The sequence below is a fragment of the Callithrix jacchus genome, chromosome 20 (assembly GCF_049354715.1).
Source record: "Callithrix jacchus isolate 240 chromosome 20, calJac240_pri, whole genome shotgun sequence".
Classification (NCBI taxonomy): Eukaryota; Metazoa; Chordata; class Mammalia; order Primates; family Cebidae; genus Callithrix; species Callithrix jacchus.
Genome location: NC_133521.1, coordinates 26,423,614 through 26,441,635, shown reverse-complemented (window position 1 = coordinate 26,441,635; position 18,022 = coordinate 26,423,614). Strand labels below are relative to the sequence as shown.

Below are 18,022 nucleotides of genomic sequence, written 5' to 3'. Positions count from 1 at the left end.
AAACAACACACTGCATCACCAACACCAAATCCCAGGCTAAATTACAAAGTGCCACATTCAGATCTAGATTTCCCAACTTGTTTTCTAACTCCCCACAAGGTCATTATGATCCATCCCCTATTTCCTCCTTCCTAGACAAGTTATCGTAGCATTTCTCACTGATCAAAAAGTGGCATGTCTATACATGTAAACAGAGATTTTGTCTTTGAGATCCAGGACAGAGGCTGAGGAAAGTCATTCTAAAAACTGTATCCAATGCTCTGGGATCTGTAAAATTCTCTTTCTTTTCTAGATGAGCAAAATAGGAAGATCCCAGTGTTTTCCTGACTTTGAAAGAAAATGGTAATTTCAAAGTGGCAAAGTCTTATATTCAAAATAAGAACAAAAACAACATGCAAAAAAGGTGTCACAATTTATAAACAAATAAGATTCTATTTATAAACAAATAAGGGTCTCTTGATTGTTTACCTTATGTGAGATACACTCTGCTTAGTAAAACAGTAGAGAAGAAAAAGCACTCCCAGGACTGGAAGCAGAGAATCCATCAAAACTGTTAAAGGTTCATTCCCAACCACGTACACCTAAGGAAAACGAAATGGTGAAGAATAATCCCATGACTGCCTGGCCAGAGCAATGAGAATCACATACCAGATACCTAGCAGGGCTCAGTGTCTTTTTTTTCAAGAGGGAGTTTCACTCTTGTTGCCCAGGTTGGAGTGCAGTGGTGTGATCTCGGCTCACTGCAACCTCTGCCTCCCAGGTTCAAGCAATTTTCCTGCCTCAGCCTCCCAAGTAGCTGGGATTACAGGCATGTGCCATCACGCCCAGATAATTTTTGTATTTTTAGTAGATGAAGTTTTACCACGTTGGCCAGGCTGGTCTGGAACTCCTGACCTTGTGATCCTCCCACCTCAGCCTCCCAAAGTGCTGGGATTACAGGTGTGAGCCACCATGCCTGGCCAGGGCTCAGTGTCTTAAGCAGTATCTCGCCCTAATCACACTATTTTAGCTCCAAGGATAGGCTCAGGTATGGCAATGAAACCATTTGAGTTTGGTAGACGGGCTGAATCAAGAGAGGGAACTGGAGTAGCAGCATTTCATGTGTGCAGTCTCTAGAACTGACTAGAATGGGTCAACTCACCCATTTTCTGACCTCTTCCTTTCCTACTTTTGGCTATGTCTGAGTTTCCTAATTTGCCTATTTAACTATTTGATAACTGTCCTTCTGCTGAAGGCCCTGCTATTAGGAACAAGTAATTACTACCTAAGGGAAAAACTTAAAACTAGATTTGAAAAATCAAACAAAACAAAACCCAAAACATTGCTTACTCCAGATTCATCACTCTTAAGATGTGACCAACACATGGACATGTCCTATTCTCCCTAATTCTACAAATGTTCAAAGAAATTATACTGTACGGCTGGGCACAATGGCTCATGTCTGTAATCCTAGCATTTTTGGAAGTCATGGAGGGAGGATTGCTTGAGGCCAGGAGTTCAAGCCCAGCTGTGCATCAGGGCAAGACCCCATCCTACAAAAAAAATTTAAAAATTAGCCAGGTGTGGTAGCTCATGCCTACAGTCCCAACTACTTGGGAGGCTGAGGCAGGAAGATCATTTGAGCCCAGGAATTCAAAGCTGCAATAAGCTATGATTATGCTATTGCCCTCCAGCCTGGGTGACAGAGCAAGACCCTGTCTCTTAAAAAAAAGAAAAGTGGCCGGGCATGGTGGCTCACTCCTGTAATTCCAGCACATTGGGAGGCCAAAGTAGGTGGATCACCTAAGGTTGGGAGACTGAGACCAGCCTGACTGACAAGGTGAAACTCCATCTCTACAAAAAACAAAAAAGAAAGAAAGAAAGAAAAAAGAGTAATTGCACTGTTCACCTAGATCTGTACTGGCTCTACACAGTTAAGTGTGTGAGATGTTAACTATGAAAAGAATTAAAAAAAAAAAAAAAAAAAAGACAAGTGTGTGAGGATGGTGACTTTTTTTTTTTTAATAGAGATTCGGTTCACAACCCAAGATGGTGACTTTTATTAACAATCATAATGTTGCATATTTTAGTTGTATCTTTCAATAAGGCCAGCACAAATGCACTCAATTCAACAAGCTTTTACTGAACATTCAAAGTACAAAGGCAGGAGTTTGTACTGAGTTCAAAGTACAGTTCTAGGTACAGTAGTAAATATAAAAATCAGTAAGGGTCATTATCTTCGTATTGCTTGTAATATTATGGGAAGACTAAAACAAGTAAACATATTATTTTTATTATTATTTGAGATGTGTCTCTCTCACCCAGGCTAGAATGTAGTGGAGAAATCATAGCTCACTGCAGCCTCGATCTCTAAGCTCAAGCGATAGTCCCACCTTAGCCTCCTGGATAGCTGGGACCAAAGGCACACACCACCATGCACAACTAGTTTTTTGTATTTTTAGTAGAGATGGGGTTTTGCCATGTTGCCCGGGCTGGTCTTGAACTCCTGGGCTCAAGCAATCCTCCTGCCTTGTCCTCCCACAGTGCTGGGACCAGCCACTGCACCCAGCCAAGTAAACCAATAATAATGATAAAGCAGATAATTGAAAGTATCTTAAGAAGTGCAAAAACGTTATTCAAAACTCCAATTAAACACAATAGGATTTCAAAATGTAATTCTGTTATAATAAGTTAATTACAACCTGATAGTATGGACAGTGATAATGATAAAAAGAGAAAGAAAAGGAGCTGACAATGATTATGCTCATGGTGTGTATGTTCCAAGACCTACAATAGGTTTTTATCTTCCAAGTACTATGCTAGATTCTTTAAAGAGTTAGCTTCTTAAAATTTTAACAGTCTCACAAAGTCAGAATTAACAGCCCTATTTTGAGGGTGAAGGGGGCCCTGTGAGATGGCTCACACCTGTAATCCCAGTACTTAGTGAGGCCATGGAGGGAGGATCACTTGAGCCCAGGAGTTTGAGAACAGCCTGGGCAACATGGTGAGACCCCATCTCTATTAAAAATAAATAAAATAAAATAAAGGTGAGGGAAGGGAAAATAGAGATTAAAGAGGCCCTTATTTATAGAAAGAGTATTGAAGTAGGAATCAATGTTGTTCATAAGAAACTAAAGATCATGGAGGCATTTCATGAGCTGGAAAAAAATCTCTGTGCTTTCCCAGCGAATCCTGTCTCTTTAAAATCAGTCCTAATTTTTCACATCCCTTAAGCCTCCTGACTCCTCTCTGGAGTCTGTTAGCCAAGGAACCAGCTTCCTGTGCATGATCTAATCTCCATAAGCCCAACTAAATGAAGCGCTGTGTACAGCAGTGTTCAGAAGTCATGTGCAGGCCCAATGATGATATCACCAATTACAGGAGGTAAAAGAAGAGATTTCCCCAGATAACCTAAGGACCTATTGTTCGGCTTTGGATCCTGTGTTCTCAGAGGTAATCTCTGTGGAGCCATCCTTCCTACCAGGATTTTTTGTACATAAAAAAAAAAACAAAAAAAAGAAACCCAAAACAATAACAAAAAACCAAAAAACAAATGGAGTTAAGTCTTCGTTATTTACTGGCTTGATAGGGCCAAAGCACCGCAAACTTTAACATGAACTCAACTGAGCACACTCCTCAGGGGTAAGTGTTGTTGCCGATAAACTCCTCTAATTTGGCCAGACGCTGTGCCCCATGCCTATAATCCCAGCACTTTGGGAGGCCAAGGTGGGTAGATCACCTGAGGTCAGGAGTTTGACACCAGCCTGACCAACATGGTGAAACCCTGTCTCTACCAAAAAAACAAAGTTAGCTGTGCGTGGTGGCACATATCTGTAATCCGAGCTACTTGGGAGGCTGAGGCAGGAGAATCGCCTGAACCCAGGAGGTAGAAGTTGCAGTGAGCAGAGATCACGCCATTGCACTCTAGCCTGGGCAACAAGAATGAAACACTGTCTCAAAAAAAAAATTCCGCTAATTTTTTCTTTGCTTCTTCCATACACTTTTCTATATCTTCTTACCAGGAACAAGTACTACTTTTATATTTGGAAAATAACATACAGCTATTTATACATATATATTATTTTTATATTTTATATAAAGGTTCAACAAATGTGTACTGAGTGCCACTTTTGTGCTAGCACACTTGCAGCTCTGCAGATATGGTGCTGAACAACATTATCTGCTTCAAGGAGCTAATATTCTAATTGGAAAGACAGGCAAGAAACAACTATATAATACCAGGTAGTGACAAGTGCTAGGAAGAAAGTAAAGCAGGTTAAATGGATAGTGATGAGGGGAAGAGCATGCAGAAAGAAAAATTAACAACAACCCTTATTGGCTGGGCACAGTGGCTCACACCTGTAATCCCAGAACTTTGGGAGGCTGAGGCAAGTGGATCATGAGGTCAGGACTTTGAGACCAGCCTGGCCAATATGGTGAAACCCCATCTCTACTAAAAACACATAAATTAGCCGGGTGTAGTGGTACACGCCTGTAATCCCAGCTACTGAGGATGCTGAGGCAGGACAATCACTTGAACCCAGGAGGCAGAGGTTGTAGTGAGCCAAGATCACACCATGGCATTCCAGCCTGGGCAACAGAGCAAGAAGCTGTCTCAAAAAAAAAAAACAATAACCTTTATCAATTTACCAACTAGTATCTATCAAGTTCACAGACAGAAACAGAGAAATAGGACTTTTTTTTTTTTTTTTTTTTTTTTTTAGTGAAAAGACTTAGAATTATGGTTTCCTTTTGGTTCAATCTGATAAATAAATGTTTTCTATGTATCTTTTTTTTTGAGATGGAGTCTCACTCTGTCACCCAGGCTGGAGTGCAGGTGGCAGAATCTCAGCTCACTGCAACCTCAGCCTCCCAAGTAGCTGGGACTACAGGCATGTGCCACCATGCCTGGCTAATTTTGGTAGAGACGAAGTTTTATCATGTTGGCCAGGCTGGTACAGTATTTTAAAGAATGTCAATGTCCTTTCCTTGATATATACACAATTGTCACCTTCTTTCTAACACTAATAGTAAATTTCTTCTGTACTGAGCTAAAATCTAACTCCCTTTAAACTTCCCTGATGGAAGTACATGTATCATTTACAAGCTTTGGGCTGGGTGCAGTGGCTCATGCCAAAATCCCAGCACTTTGAGGCTGAGGTGGGAAGATCACGTGTGCCCAGGAGTTCAAAACCAGCCTGGGCAACATAGCAAGACCCTCATCTTTACAAAAAGCAAAAATTAGCTGGGCAAGGTGGTGCACGCCTGTACTCCCAGCTACTCAGGAGGCTGAGGCAAGAGGATCTCTTGAGCCCAGGAGTTTGAGGCTGAAGTGAGCCATTGCACTCTAGCCCAAGCAACAGAGCAAGATTCTGCCTCTAAAAAATTAATTAAAATAAAAAATAAAAGTTTTGGGCTGAGAGTAGTGGCTCATATCTGTAACCCCACCACTTAGGGAGGCTGAGGAGGGAGGATCACTTGAGTACCAGAGTTTGCCTGACCAACATGATGAAACCCTATCTCTACTAAAAATACAAAAATTAGCCACATGTGGTGGGGTGGGCCTGTAATTCTAGGTACTCGAGAGGCTGAGGCAGGAGAATCACCTGCTTGAACCCAGGAGGTAGAGCTTGCAGTGAGCCGCGATCATGGCTACTGCACTCCAGCCTGGGTGACAGAATGAGACACTGTCTCAAAAATAAATAAGTAAAATAAAAATTAAATAAAAAGCTTTAGAATAGTCATCTGAAAATAAAAATCAATAATCAAAATCAGTTTCATAAAACTGTATAATTAACATTTAAAAATAATAAAAATATATAATTTTTAATTTTATCTGCCTTAAGCATTGCTATGCATCCTAATGACCAGACTGATTTTGGAGATGAAAGATTGCAATGGTGCTTATTAAACTGACCCAGCTCAAATTCCACCTCCTCCATAAGCCTGTCATATATTTACTCTTCCATGTTCATTCATTCACTCATTCATTCAAATATTGAGCACCTAAACACTGCAAAATGATTTTTCTTCTTTAAATTCCAAGTGCCTTTTAGAGCTTGTGACATATAATTGTCCAGGGATATAGTATATAATTATCTCCCAACTCCTTAACTAGCTTGGAAGGCAAAAGCCAAGTTCCCTACTTCAGTGATTATCAGAGTAGATTACGGAGTGATGTTACCTGAATTTTTGGTGAATAGGCAGTGAATACAGTAGTACACAATTTAAAGAAATTCCACTGTTACTGCTTTTATTTATTTACTTTTATTTTTTGAGACAAAGACTTGCTCTGTTGCCCAGGCTTGAGTGCAGTGGCTCAAGTTACCTCCTGGTTTCAAGTGATTCTTGTGCCTCAGCTTCCCAGGTAGCAGAAACTACAGGCACATGCCACCATGCCCGGCTAACTGTTACCGCTTTTATGCAGCAAACAATAACTACCATGTATTGCATTCCACTCAAGAGTTAGCCAGGTATTCAGCCAAACATTTCACATACAAAAAGTTTTCATAAGAGGAGTCCTGTAGGTGAAGCATTTTTGTTCCCATTCTAAAAATGTGGAAAACTGAGGATCAGAGGAGGAGTCAGTCAGTTGAACAAAGACATATTGTTAGCAAATGGCAGAACCAGGATAAACCCAAATCTGTCTGACACAAAATCCATTCATAATTCACAGGGAGGGAAAGCAGATTAGTGGTTGCCACGGACTCAGAGGAGGGAAGAATGGGGACTAATTGCTTCATGGATACAGGATTTCCATATGGGGTAATGAAAAAGTTTTGGAACTAGATAGTGGTGATGGTTAGGAAACATCGTGAATAGATTTAATGCCATTAAATTATACAATTTCAAATGGTTAAAATGGTAAATCTCATATGTATTTACTACAATATTAAAAATCCCAAAACACATACCACTGACCACTCACTCAATACTTACCTCCTCCACCTGTGCATAATGAGATTTTCATTGCTTCAGTTCCTAGCCTACACCAATTTTTTGTCCCAGCTATACCCACCCTCAGAGTCAATAGATCACAGCTTGTCAGGCTTTGAATAACCCTACACTGGCAAGCTCTGCAAGGGGGAGCTGTGTCCGTGTGGCACCATGGACAGCAGCTCTTGTAACACCTCTCCTTCCTCCGACTGGGTTTTCTTAATACAGCTCCCTTCTATTAATACCAAGTTTTCCAGTAGATCTCCAGGGGTATATTCTGGCCAGCTGCTTCCAAGGGCATCTCCCTTTTTCCAGTCTCTCACCTAGTACTGAATTCCTATGCAGGTTAATGTTTGGTCTGCACCTGACATTCAACATCACCCCCTACTTGCACTCCCAAAGTAGAATCTGCTCACTTCCCCCTTTACATCCCCTGATCATTGGCTTATATTTGGAGTTTAGTAACCTACTCAGGGAAATGAGAGGCTGGACTGATTCAGCTAATGCTGCATTTCGAACTCAGCCAGCACTTACAATAGCCAAACAATGGACTAGAAAGGAATAATCCTTCCCAAGAAATCACAATACACATGGAAGAAACTGCTGGGCAAGTTCCTTCCAGCCTCCTCCACACTAGGCTGGTGATGGTATGAACTGAGGTATGAACTGTGTCTGTGAAGGCACAACAGACAGGCTGTTCCTGCCCCATGGAGGGCAGAACCTGACTGCTCCACCTCTGTTCCCAACATCTGGGTGATGTGGGATTTCCTTGGACTGTGCTTAAGTTCAGTCTCTTTCTAGTTGGGGGGTCTTCCCTGATCACCTGGAGGCAAAGTGGGACGGGAATTCCAGTTCTGAAACGCAATACAATACTTTACCTATTCTCTCTTTTTTTCTTTTTTGAGACACAGTGTCACTCTGTTGCCAGGCATGCCCTATGCAGTGGTGTGGTCTCGGCTTACTGAAACCTCTGTCTTTTGGGTTCAACTAATTCTCGTGACTCAGCCTCCTGAGTAGATGGGATTACAGATATGTGTTACCACATCTGGCTAATTGTTGTATTTTTAGTAGAGACGGGTTTTCTCCATGTTGGCCAGGCTGGTCTTAAACTTCTGACCTCAAGTGATCCACCAGTCTCCACACCTCAAAGTGCTGGGTTTACAGGCGTGAGCCACCGTGCCTGGCCACTTCATGTATTTCTTTTTTTTTGTATTATTTCTACTTAATTACCTGTGACAAAAATGCTTCTAAGAAGTGTATCACTGAAAGTTTCCATTTATTTATTTTTTTTGAGGTGGCATCTCGCTCTCTCGCCAGGCTGGAGTGCAATGGCACAATCTCGGCTCACTGCAACCTTGCCTCCCAGATTCAAGTGATTCTCCTACTTCATCCTCCCGAGTAGCTAGGACCACAGGCATGCGCCACCACACTCAGCTAATTTTTGTATTTTTAGTAGAGATGGGGTTTCATCATGTTGGCCGGGATGGCCTCGATCTCTTGATCTGCCTGCCTCAGGCTCCCAAAGTGTTGGGATTACAGGCGTGAGCCACTGTGCCTGGCAAGAGTTTCCTTTTTTAACAGTATAACGGCAGAGTATGTCTCACATATAGTTATTTATAAATATTTCCAATGACCAGTTGTGCGACTTAACACAAATCAGTGGACTTAGTCTGTTTCCTTTCGTGTAAAACGAGGTTGGATGAAGGTAGCTGTAAGGCCTCTTTTGTATCTCATCTATGATTCTCTGACTTGACTGCAAGTTTGCTCATATCCTTCATGCCTTTTGGCACCTCAATCATTAAGAGGTGAGATAGTTGAAAACAATTAACCACCACTCCAAAAAAAAAATCCCAAACAACTGAAGCTTCAACGTGACCAGATGTAACAAGTTTCTAACCCTTCCTCATATGCTTTCTGTTATGCTATCAGTCCGGAAGTTAGCCCTTTAAAGGTGAAATCGTGTTCAGTTGAAAGGTTTTCTGGTTACTCTAGGTATTTCTACAACTAGGGATCCCCAAACAAAATACCAAGATATGGGAAGGCTGAAGCAGTGAAGGGGGAGACTCTGAAGGTAACTTTTCAATTGTGTGGTATGATAAAAGCCTCTCTAGGGGTAAGCAAAAGGATGATTGGAAGAAAGGTTGAACCTGGCCAGGTGCGGTGGCTCATGCCTGTAATCCCCACACTTTGGGAGGCTGCCTCAGGTAAGGAGTTAAAGACCGGCCTGACCAACATGGTAAAACCCTGTCTCTACTAAAAATACAAAAACTTAGCAGGGTATGGTGGTGGCGCCTCTAATCCCAGCTACTTGGGAGGCTCAGGCAGGAGAATCCCTTGAACCTGGAAGGCAGAGGTTGCAGTGAGCTAAGATCGTGCCACTACACTCCAGCCTGGGCGACAGAGAGACTTTGTCTCAAAAAACAAAAAAGGTTGAACCTCCACTTATCTGTGGCTTTTCAAGTATAACATGTAGGAAGAGCTGAAGGGCAAAGTCAGAGGCCAACGTAGATCAATGAAAACAGATTAGACAAGGATACAGACTGTTACCAACAACCCCAGGGGCAGTCTGGGATTTCCACATTCCTTTCTGACTGCACCTCAGCTTTCTTTTGCAAATCCAGCCAGCTATGATATGAGGTGTCTGCGGTTAAGCCTTACAATCCTTACCTAACTTATCTAAGTTAAGAGGGCTGCTCTGCAGTAAGTGGTGGGATGATCTTGGCTATGGTCCACAAACTACCGTAACTCTGTCTAACTGACTAGGAGTTCCTTGAAGGCAGCAGTTGGCTCTTAATCACTTCTGTATTTGTAAGTGTCTGGCTTTCATTAAACACTTAATGTTTTGTGACTTGAATCAAAGAATAAATGAACAAAGTAGGCTGCTGTTTCTTTTCTCAAAAGCTCTATTTTTGTGGGGAAGTTACAATGCCCTATGCATTTCCTTTTTCTTTCCCTTCCTCCTTTCCTTCCTCCCATTCTTCCTTTCTCCCTTCATCCCTCCCTCCCTCCTTCTCTCCTTCCTTCCCTCTTTCCTTTTCCTCCCTCCCTCCCCCTTTCCATTCCTTTTCCTCCCTCCTCCCCGCTTGCCTTTCCCATTCCCTTCTCCCTCTCTTCCTCTCTTCCTCCCTTCCCCCATTTTTTAATCTGTAGCTAGAGGCGATTCCATTAGTGCTAACTAACAGAGCAGAATCAAAGAACTTCAGGCATGGAAGCGAGAGCAGACTGAGCAAAGCTGGACTTTACACTGGCTTGTACAGCATCTAACTTCAATATCTGGAGGATGGAATTTTTGAAGGATTAGCTCTAGAAATTTAAAAGAGAAAGAAAGGAAAAACTGGGTGGAATCAAAATGGTAAAAAACATTAAGAATAAACATGTGTTTCTGTTTCAAGCAAACAAAATAAAACAAATCACTCCCACCCCCAACCCGGGATTCTCCTGCCTCAGTCTCTGAAGTAGCTGGGACCACAGGCGCCTGCAACCACACCTGGCTAATTTTTATATTTTTAATAGAGATGAGGTTTCACCACGTTGGCCAAGCTGATCTTCAACTCCCGACCTCAAGGGATTCATCCACCCACCTCGGCCTCCCAAAAATCTTTGTGTGTGTGTGTATTTTTTTTTTCCCCCGAGATGGAGTCTTGCTCTGTTGCTCAGGCTGGAGTGCACTGGTGCAATCTCAGCTCCCTGCAACCTCTGCCTCCCAAGTTCAAGTAATTCTCCTGCCTCAGCCTCCTGAGTAGCTGGGATTAGAAACACCTGCCACTATGCCTGGCTCTTTTTTTTTTCTTTTTTTGATAGTAGAGACAGGGTTTTGCCATGTTGGCCAGGGTGTTCTTGAACTCCTGACGTCAGGTAATTCACCTGCCTTGGCCTCCCAAAGTGCTCGGATTATAGGCGTGAGCCACCGCACCCGGCCTAATTTTTGTATTTTCAGTAGTGATAGGGTTTCACCATATTGGCCAGGCTGGTCTTGAACTCCTGACCTCAAGTGATCCACCCACCTTGGCCTCCCAAAGTGCTGGGATTACAGGCGTGAGCCACCGCATCCGGCCACGTGCTCCATTTCTCATTTCATAAACTTCCATTAACACTGCTAAGCATGTCCCTTAGAGACTACTGCAGAGTAATTGAAAGAGCACAGAGAAGTCAGTAGTCAGGAAACTTGGGTGTGAATTTTTCTGTCACCTTTGTGACTGCCCCAAATTACAATATTAAATGAGTGAATATGGTTAAGACATTTAAATTCCTCTTAGTCTCCATTTTCTCATTTATAATGTAGGCATCAAGCTTTTGGCATAAGGACCAATTAAGATAATTTATGTTAAATGATTTTGTGAAATACATACTCCATACAAATGTTAGATTTCTTCCTGAATGTTTTATATTTTTGATGCTATTGTGAATGGAAATATTTTCTTAACTTATGGGCTTATCTTTTACAGGGATATACATGTGTGGGAATACAAATATGACGGGCCTATTCGGAATCAAGCTGACTGAATCCTAACACTGAAATTCAGTACAGGCTGGAACTTGATTTTACACCTCCTAAAGATTAAACTAGTCAAATACAGCCTTCTAAAACATTACAGTGATCTTTTGATAGTAGTGTTCCAGAACTTCTAATGCACTTGCTGAGTGTAATTAAGACTTGTGAGAGGAAAAAGAACAAGGCAAGTTACCTAATATAGCAAGTATTTTGCACTGTGCATGCTTTCAGAACATATTGCATAAGATCGTCTTTTTAAAAAACAAGTCTCCCTGAATCAAAAGAGAACTGACAGTTTTTTGAGCACTTATGTGCTACAATATGCCATGAACCCACCAAGTTACCTTATTTCATCCCCACAACTCAAGTGTTAAATGAGTTACCTAAAGTCACAGGGACAGACAATTTTGGAACCAGATTCCAACCTAGGTCTGGCTGGCTCAAAGGTGCTAAACCATACCACAGAGTCTGAACCAAAGCACTTAGAAAAGCTAACATTTGCAATCCCCACAACCTTGAAGCATACTTCTTTTGGTCTTTTGCTTATAATTCAAGGTCACAATTCAATTCACATGGACACTTCCAGAAAGAATGATTGCCAGTGGAGGAACCAAGGTTACATGGAGACTAACTTTTGATTAAAAAGTTTTTTGTGCTTCTTAAATTTGTACCATGTGCAAACACGATCTTTTCTAAACACAGAAAGGGAGAGTGAAAGAGAAGGAAAGCTTGGTCCCTGGACCTGCTGCCACTCCCCTGCTGTATGATTTAGAACAAGTCACTTCACAAAATCTTTTGCATTTTATTTTCTTTACTATAAAATGAGGGGTTAATTTGTCAAAACTCAGAGACTACACAACTCCAAAAGTGAACCCCAATGTAAACTATGGACTTGGGATGATACCGAGGCATTAATGTGGGTTCATCAATTTTAACAAATGTACCAGGCTGTCTGGAGACAGATATATGGGAACTCCCTATACTTTCCACTTAATTTTTCTGTAAACCTAAAACTGCTCTTAAAAAATAGTCTATTGGCCAGGCGTGGTGGCTCATACCTGTAATCCCAGCATTTCTGGAGGCCGAGGTAGATCACTTGAGATCAGGAGTTCAAGACCAGCCCGGCCAACATGGTGAAGACCTGCCTCCACTAAAAATACAAAAATTAGCTGGACATGGTGGCACACGCCTGTAATCCCAGCTGTAATCCCAGCTACTCAGAGGCTGAGGCAGGAGAATCACTTAAACCCAGGAGGCAGAGGTTGCAATAAGCTGAGATTGCACCACAAAACTCCATCTCAAAAAAAAATAAAATAAAATAAAGTCTATTTAAAAAGTGAGAGGTTATACTAAATTATTTCTGAAGTTCCTTCCAGTTCTAAGATTCTATTATTCTAATTTACTCTGCAAATCTAATTAAAAATTCAGAAAGAGGAGTCATATACCAATCTGACAGAATAACTGTAATTAGAAATTCATTAAGATTAGATGGAGAAAAGACTTGGATAATTAAAGTCAAGATTCCCTGAATCTGGAAACAGAGAGATAAAATGGAAACGAGAATGTAGGAAATAAACTAATTAAGTGCCTCCTCCTAGTCTTTCCTACCCTAACATTTCTTCTGCTTTTAGGAAGAGTGTCAGGCAAGTACAGTGAAGAATACTAAAAGGAAACATTTTCCCCATTTCAGAATCTCGCCAGTCCTCTTAAAAGCAAAAAATGTCCAAATAAGGAATTGTAACTCTCTTATATTGTCCTACCTAGAACCGATCTCTGTGCAATCTAGGCCTTCCTTCACCTCTAGGCAAAGAAATACTCTATTAATCCTTCTCATACAAGGGAGGACAAGAGAATTTAAACATTCTAGGGATCAGGCCCAGGCATTCAGAGCAGAAGGAGAGAATGGGGAACCACCGGACTAAAATGTTTTGAGCTGCATATCCCCTTTATGTCTTAGATAATTTTACCAGATATAAGGTACATATATAGAAGTGAGAGTCATTTATGCACACAAAGTACAGGTGGCTATGCCAAGTTTTCAATTCAATTCAGCACTTATGTATGCACCTACATGTGGAGAACCTTCCATCTGGCCCTCCAGAGCTATCAGAACCACCTGCTCTACTCCCTGCTGGAGTGAAGGATGCAAGAGTAAAAAGGCCTCCCCCATAACTGTTCCCACCATACAATTTTCATTCAAAGAGTTGAGGCCGCCATGCCAGGCTAATTTTTTTGTATTTTTAATAGAGACGAGGTTTCACCATGTTGGCCAGGCTGGGTCAGCCTCAGCCTCAGCCTCCCAAAGTGCTGGAATTATAGGCTTGAGCCACCGTGCCCGACCCTGGGAAGAACTATTTCTAATATGCAATCCCTGCCTTTTTTAAACAAAGTATACTGAACATACCAGCCCCAACAAACTTTGCTTTTCAAATTTTTATGCCCTTTTTGAGTAGTTTTTTTGGTGTTCTTTCTTGTTTCTCTCTGTTGGCATTCTCTTATCATTGTACCTTATTTAGTCTAACTTTTTTTTTTTTTGAGACAGAGTTTCACTCTTGTTACCCAGGCTGGACTGCAATGGCGCAATCTCGGCTCACCACAATCTCCGCCTCCTGGGTTCAGGCAATTCTCTTGTCTCAGCCTCCTGAGTAGCTGGGATTACAGGCACGCGCCACCATGCCCAGCTAATTTTTTGTATTTTTAGTAGAGACAGGATTTCACTATGTTGACCAGGATGGTCTCGATCTCTTGACCTTGTGATCAACCCGCCTCGGCCTCCCAAAGTGCTGGGATTACAGGCTTGAGCCACCGCGCCTGGCTGGTCTAACTTCTATTTTTTAACTTTGAATTCTGCTATGATCAGAAAAATCAGATAAGCTTCAGTCTGATTAGCATAGTGGATAAAGGTGACACGGCTCTGCAGCTAGCGCACAGCCTCTGGGGTGGCCACTGACTGGGTGGGTGGTAGCAATAATGGATCTGACAGGGGCTGTCAAGGTGAAAATGACAAGTGAGGTACCAAGATAAAATAGACCCACACTCCAAAGGAAGACACCAGATTCAGATGAGAAAAGGTTGGGGATTATAAAAACTGCTCTTCCAGAAAGAGGGGAGAGAAGGATCAAAAGTATGGAAGGGCTGAGCACGGTGGCTCATGCCTGTAATCCCAGCACTTTGGGAGGCCGAGGCAGGCGGATCACCTGAGGTCAGGAGTTGGAGACCAGCCTGGGCAATACAGCAAAACCCTGTCTCTACTAAAAATACAAAAACTACCCAGGTGTGGTAGCTGGCGCCTGTAATCCCAGCTTCTTGGGAGGCTGAGGCAAGGAATCACTTGAACCTGGGAGGAAGAGGTTGCAGTGAACTGAGATGGTACACTGCACTCCAGCCTGGGTGACAGAGCAAGACTCCACCTCAAAAAATATATAATAAGTATGGGCAGGGCAGAGTGGCTCACACCTGTAATCCCAGATCTTTGGGAGGCTGGAGTGGGTAGATCACCTGAGGTCAGGAATTCGAGACCAGCCTGGCCAAGATGGTGAAACCCCATCTCTATTAAGAGATAGAAAAAATTACCTGGGCGTGGTGACGGGGTGCCTGTAATCCCAGCTACTCGGGAGGCTGAGGCAGGAGAATCACTTGAACCTGGGAGGTGGAGGTTGCAGTGAGCTGAGATCATGTCACTGCACTCCAGCCTAGGCAACAAGAGCAAAACTCTGTTTCCAAAAAAAAAGTATGGAGAGAGAGATCAGTGAGGAGGATTTCTCTGGAGTGAGCTGTTTGTTAAGCCAGGAGCCTATCCCTCAACTCACCAATAATGAAAAGACAATAACCCAACTTAAAAACAGACATAAATTAGCCAGGTGTGGTAGCACCTGCCTGTAATACAAGTTACATGAGAGGCTGAGATGGCAGAATCGCTTGAACCTGGGAGGCAGAGGTTGTTGCAGTGAGCTGAGATCGCACCACAGCACTCCGGCCTGGGAGACAGAGCAAGACTCCATCTCAGAAAAAAAAAATGGACAAAGGGTCTTAATAGACATTTCTTCAAAGACATGAAAATAGCCAATAAGCACTTGAAAAGCTGTTCAATATCATTAACCATTAGGAAACATAAATCAAAAGGATGAGATACTACTTTATTCCCACTAGGAGGACTATAATAAAAAAGGCAAGACAGGTAACACGTTTTGGTCAGATGTAGAGAAAATGGAGCTCTCATATATTGCTGGTAGGAATGTAGATGGTGTAGCTGCTTCAGAAAAGTTTGGCACGTCCTCAAAAGGTTAAACATACAGTTACAATATGATCCAGCATTCCACTCCAAGGCGTATGTAGGCAAAAGAAATGATAACGTAGGTTCACACAGAAACTAATCATGTACACCAATGTTTATAGCAGCATTATTCATAAAAGTCAAATGGTGAAAACGACCCAAATATCCATCAACGGATGAATGGATAAGTAAAATGTGGTATATCCATATAACGGCATAGTTTTTGGCAATAAAAAGGACTGAAGTACTGCTTCATACTGCAATACAAATGAACCTTAAAAACATCATGTTCCAGTACAGTGGTATTTACAATTAATTAATCACAACCAGTTACAGATTTCTTTGATCCTTTTCTACTCTTATTGCTTCACCTGACTAGACTTGAAAGAAGCCAATCACAAAAAACCATGAATTTTATGATTTCCTTGATATGAAATGTCCAGAATAGGCAAATCTATAGAGACAGAAAATAGATTAGTGGTTGCCTAAAGCTACGAGCAGAGTGGGAGAATAGAGAATGACAGCTAATGGATATGGGTTTCTTTTTAAGGGGAACAAAAATATTCTAAAATTAGACTGACGATGGTTGCGAAACTCTATGAACATACTAAAAAACACAGCTGTACACTTGAAATGAGTGGACTGTATGTTACATGAATTTTTATCTTAATAAATCTGTTAAAAAATTAAAAAAGAGAGAGAGAAAGAGCTGGAAATGTTCCCAAATGCTTGTCTAAAATTAAACACTCTCTTGCTATCCTCCAAGTTTTCTAGTGAGCTGCTGGATCAATTTACCCATCCACAATATTTTCTTTATTTCCTGCCTTTGAGCTGTACCCTGTAATTTAGTATTAGCAGAAAGTTAATAGAGACAACACATCCTTTGTTGTTAAATCTTACCCAGTGTTTACCATTTTCCTCCAACATACACATTTTCTGTTTTTCCACTGCAGCTGGGCTGCCAAAACCTTGCTGAGAGAATAATTACCCTTCCACCCCTATTGGTTTCACGACGGTCCCAATTATTGGTGCATAATCAAGTGTCTACAGAAAACTAATGGTCTGCTTGCCTCTCTAGGAGGCTTTAAATTCACCAAACTGTTGACCAAACTATGCAGGTTTCCTCCTTCTTTTTTGGGGACCAAGGATAGAAGTGGCAGGATTCATTATTTCCAGATCTCTCTGTTTTTTAGAGGATAACTCCCTAGCTAGAAAGAAATTATCTATTTGCTTTTTTTTCCTCCAAGTTTACTGACTTCCAAGGCATACTATAAGGGGTTTGCACCAAAATTTAGTCACAATTAGTCTTACCCCGTATCCTGCCAGTACTTTCAAGTCTTTAGAACATTTCAAACCCAACCACCTAGCAGTTTTTCATCATGCTATTTCTTGGAGAGACACAGTCTTTCTGAAAGTTAGTGAGCCACTGTTCTCTAATTTAAAACATCATCCTTCTAGACTTCACTAATAATTTCTTATCTCTCCATAATGTGAAAAATCTTTGCCTACTAATATTCAGAACAGGATAGAAGACTCCTCTTTTCAGGAGTCTATTCATGAGGTATTAAAAAACAAAAACAGCATGCTATTCACATAGTCATCATGTCATCTTTTAATCTCTGAGTAATTTGATTCCATATTTGTGTGCCAGATCAACCCTTAAAGGGTAGACTCCATTTTTAAAAACAGTGAAATTAAATAAAAAAGGTAGTAAACATTACACTTTAGAAATAAAATCAGTGAGGTCAGGCACAGTGGCTCACGCCTGTAATCCCAGCACTTTGGGAGGCCAAGGCAGGCAGATCGCATGAGATCAGGAGTTTGAGACCAGCCTGGCAAACATGGTGAAACCCGGTCCCTCCTAAAAATATAAAAATTAGCTGGGTGTGGTGGTAGGTGCCTGTAATCCCAGACACTCAGGAGACTGAAGCAGGAGAACTGCTTGAACCTGAGAGGTGGAGGTTGCAGTGAGCCGAGATCATGCCACCACTGCACTCCAGCTTAGGCAACAGAGTGAGACTCTGTCTCAAAAATAATAATAAAAATAAAAATAAACCAAGTGCTATGGAGAATGAGTTTGCATTTTCTATCTATGAATCTATTAATATCATGCAGAAAGCTTAAAGCAAAACAAAAGCATCTGCCTTCTTATCTGAAAGAATGTAATTCACTTTATACCCTCATATACCGCTGATGGGAATATAAAATGGTGCGGTCACATTGGACAACAGTCTAGAAGTGCCTCAAACAGTTAAACATGGAGTTATTATGTAATCCAGCAATTCTATTCCTAGGTATATACCCAAGAGAAATGAAAACATAAATATATACAATAATTTATA

General features: G+C 41.5%; 1 protein-coding gene across 15 annotated transcripts in view; it reads right to left on the bottom strand.

Annotated features, from left to right (window-relative positions):
• The window catches only part of TANGO6 (transport and golgi organization 6 homolog), a 257,175-nt gene that overhangs the window by 194,311 nt on the left and 44,842 nt on the right, over positions 1-18,022 (bottom strand). For all 15 annotated transcript variants that reach the window (XR_013530108.1, XR_013530109.1, XR_013530110.1 and 12 more), the window contains one exon: positions 469-581. Coding sequence is in view for 9 of the 15 variants with exons in the window: in XM_078357570.1 (XP_078213696.1) it covers positions 469-581 (113 nt within the window). In the remaining 6 variants the exon portion in view is untranslated. The remainder of the gene's footprint in view (positions 1-468; positions 582-18,022) is intronic.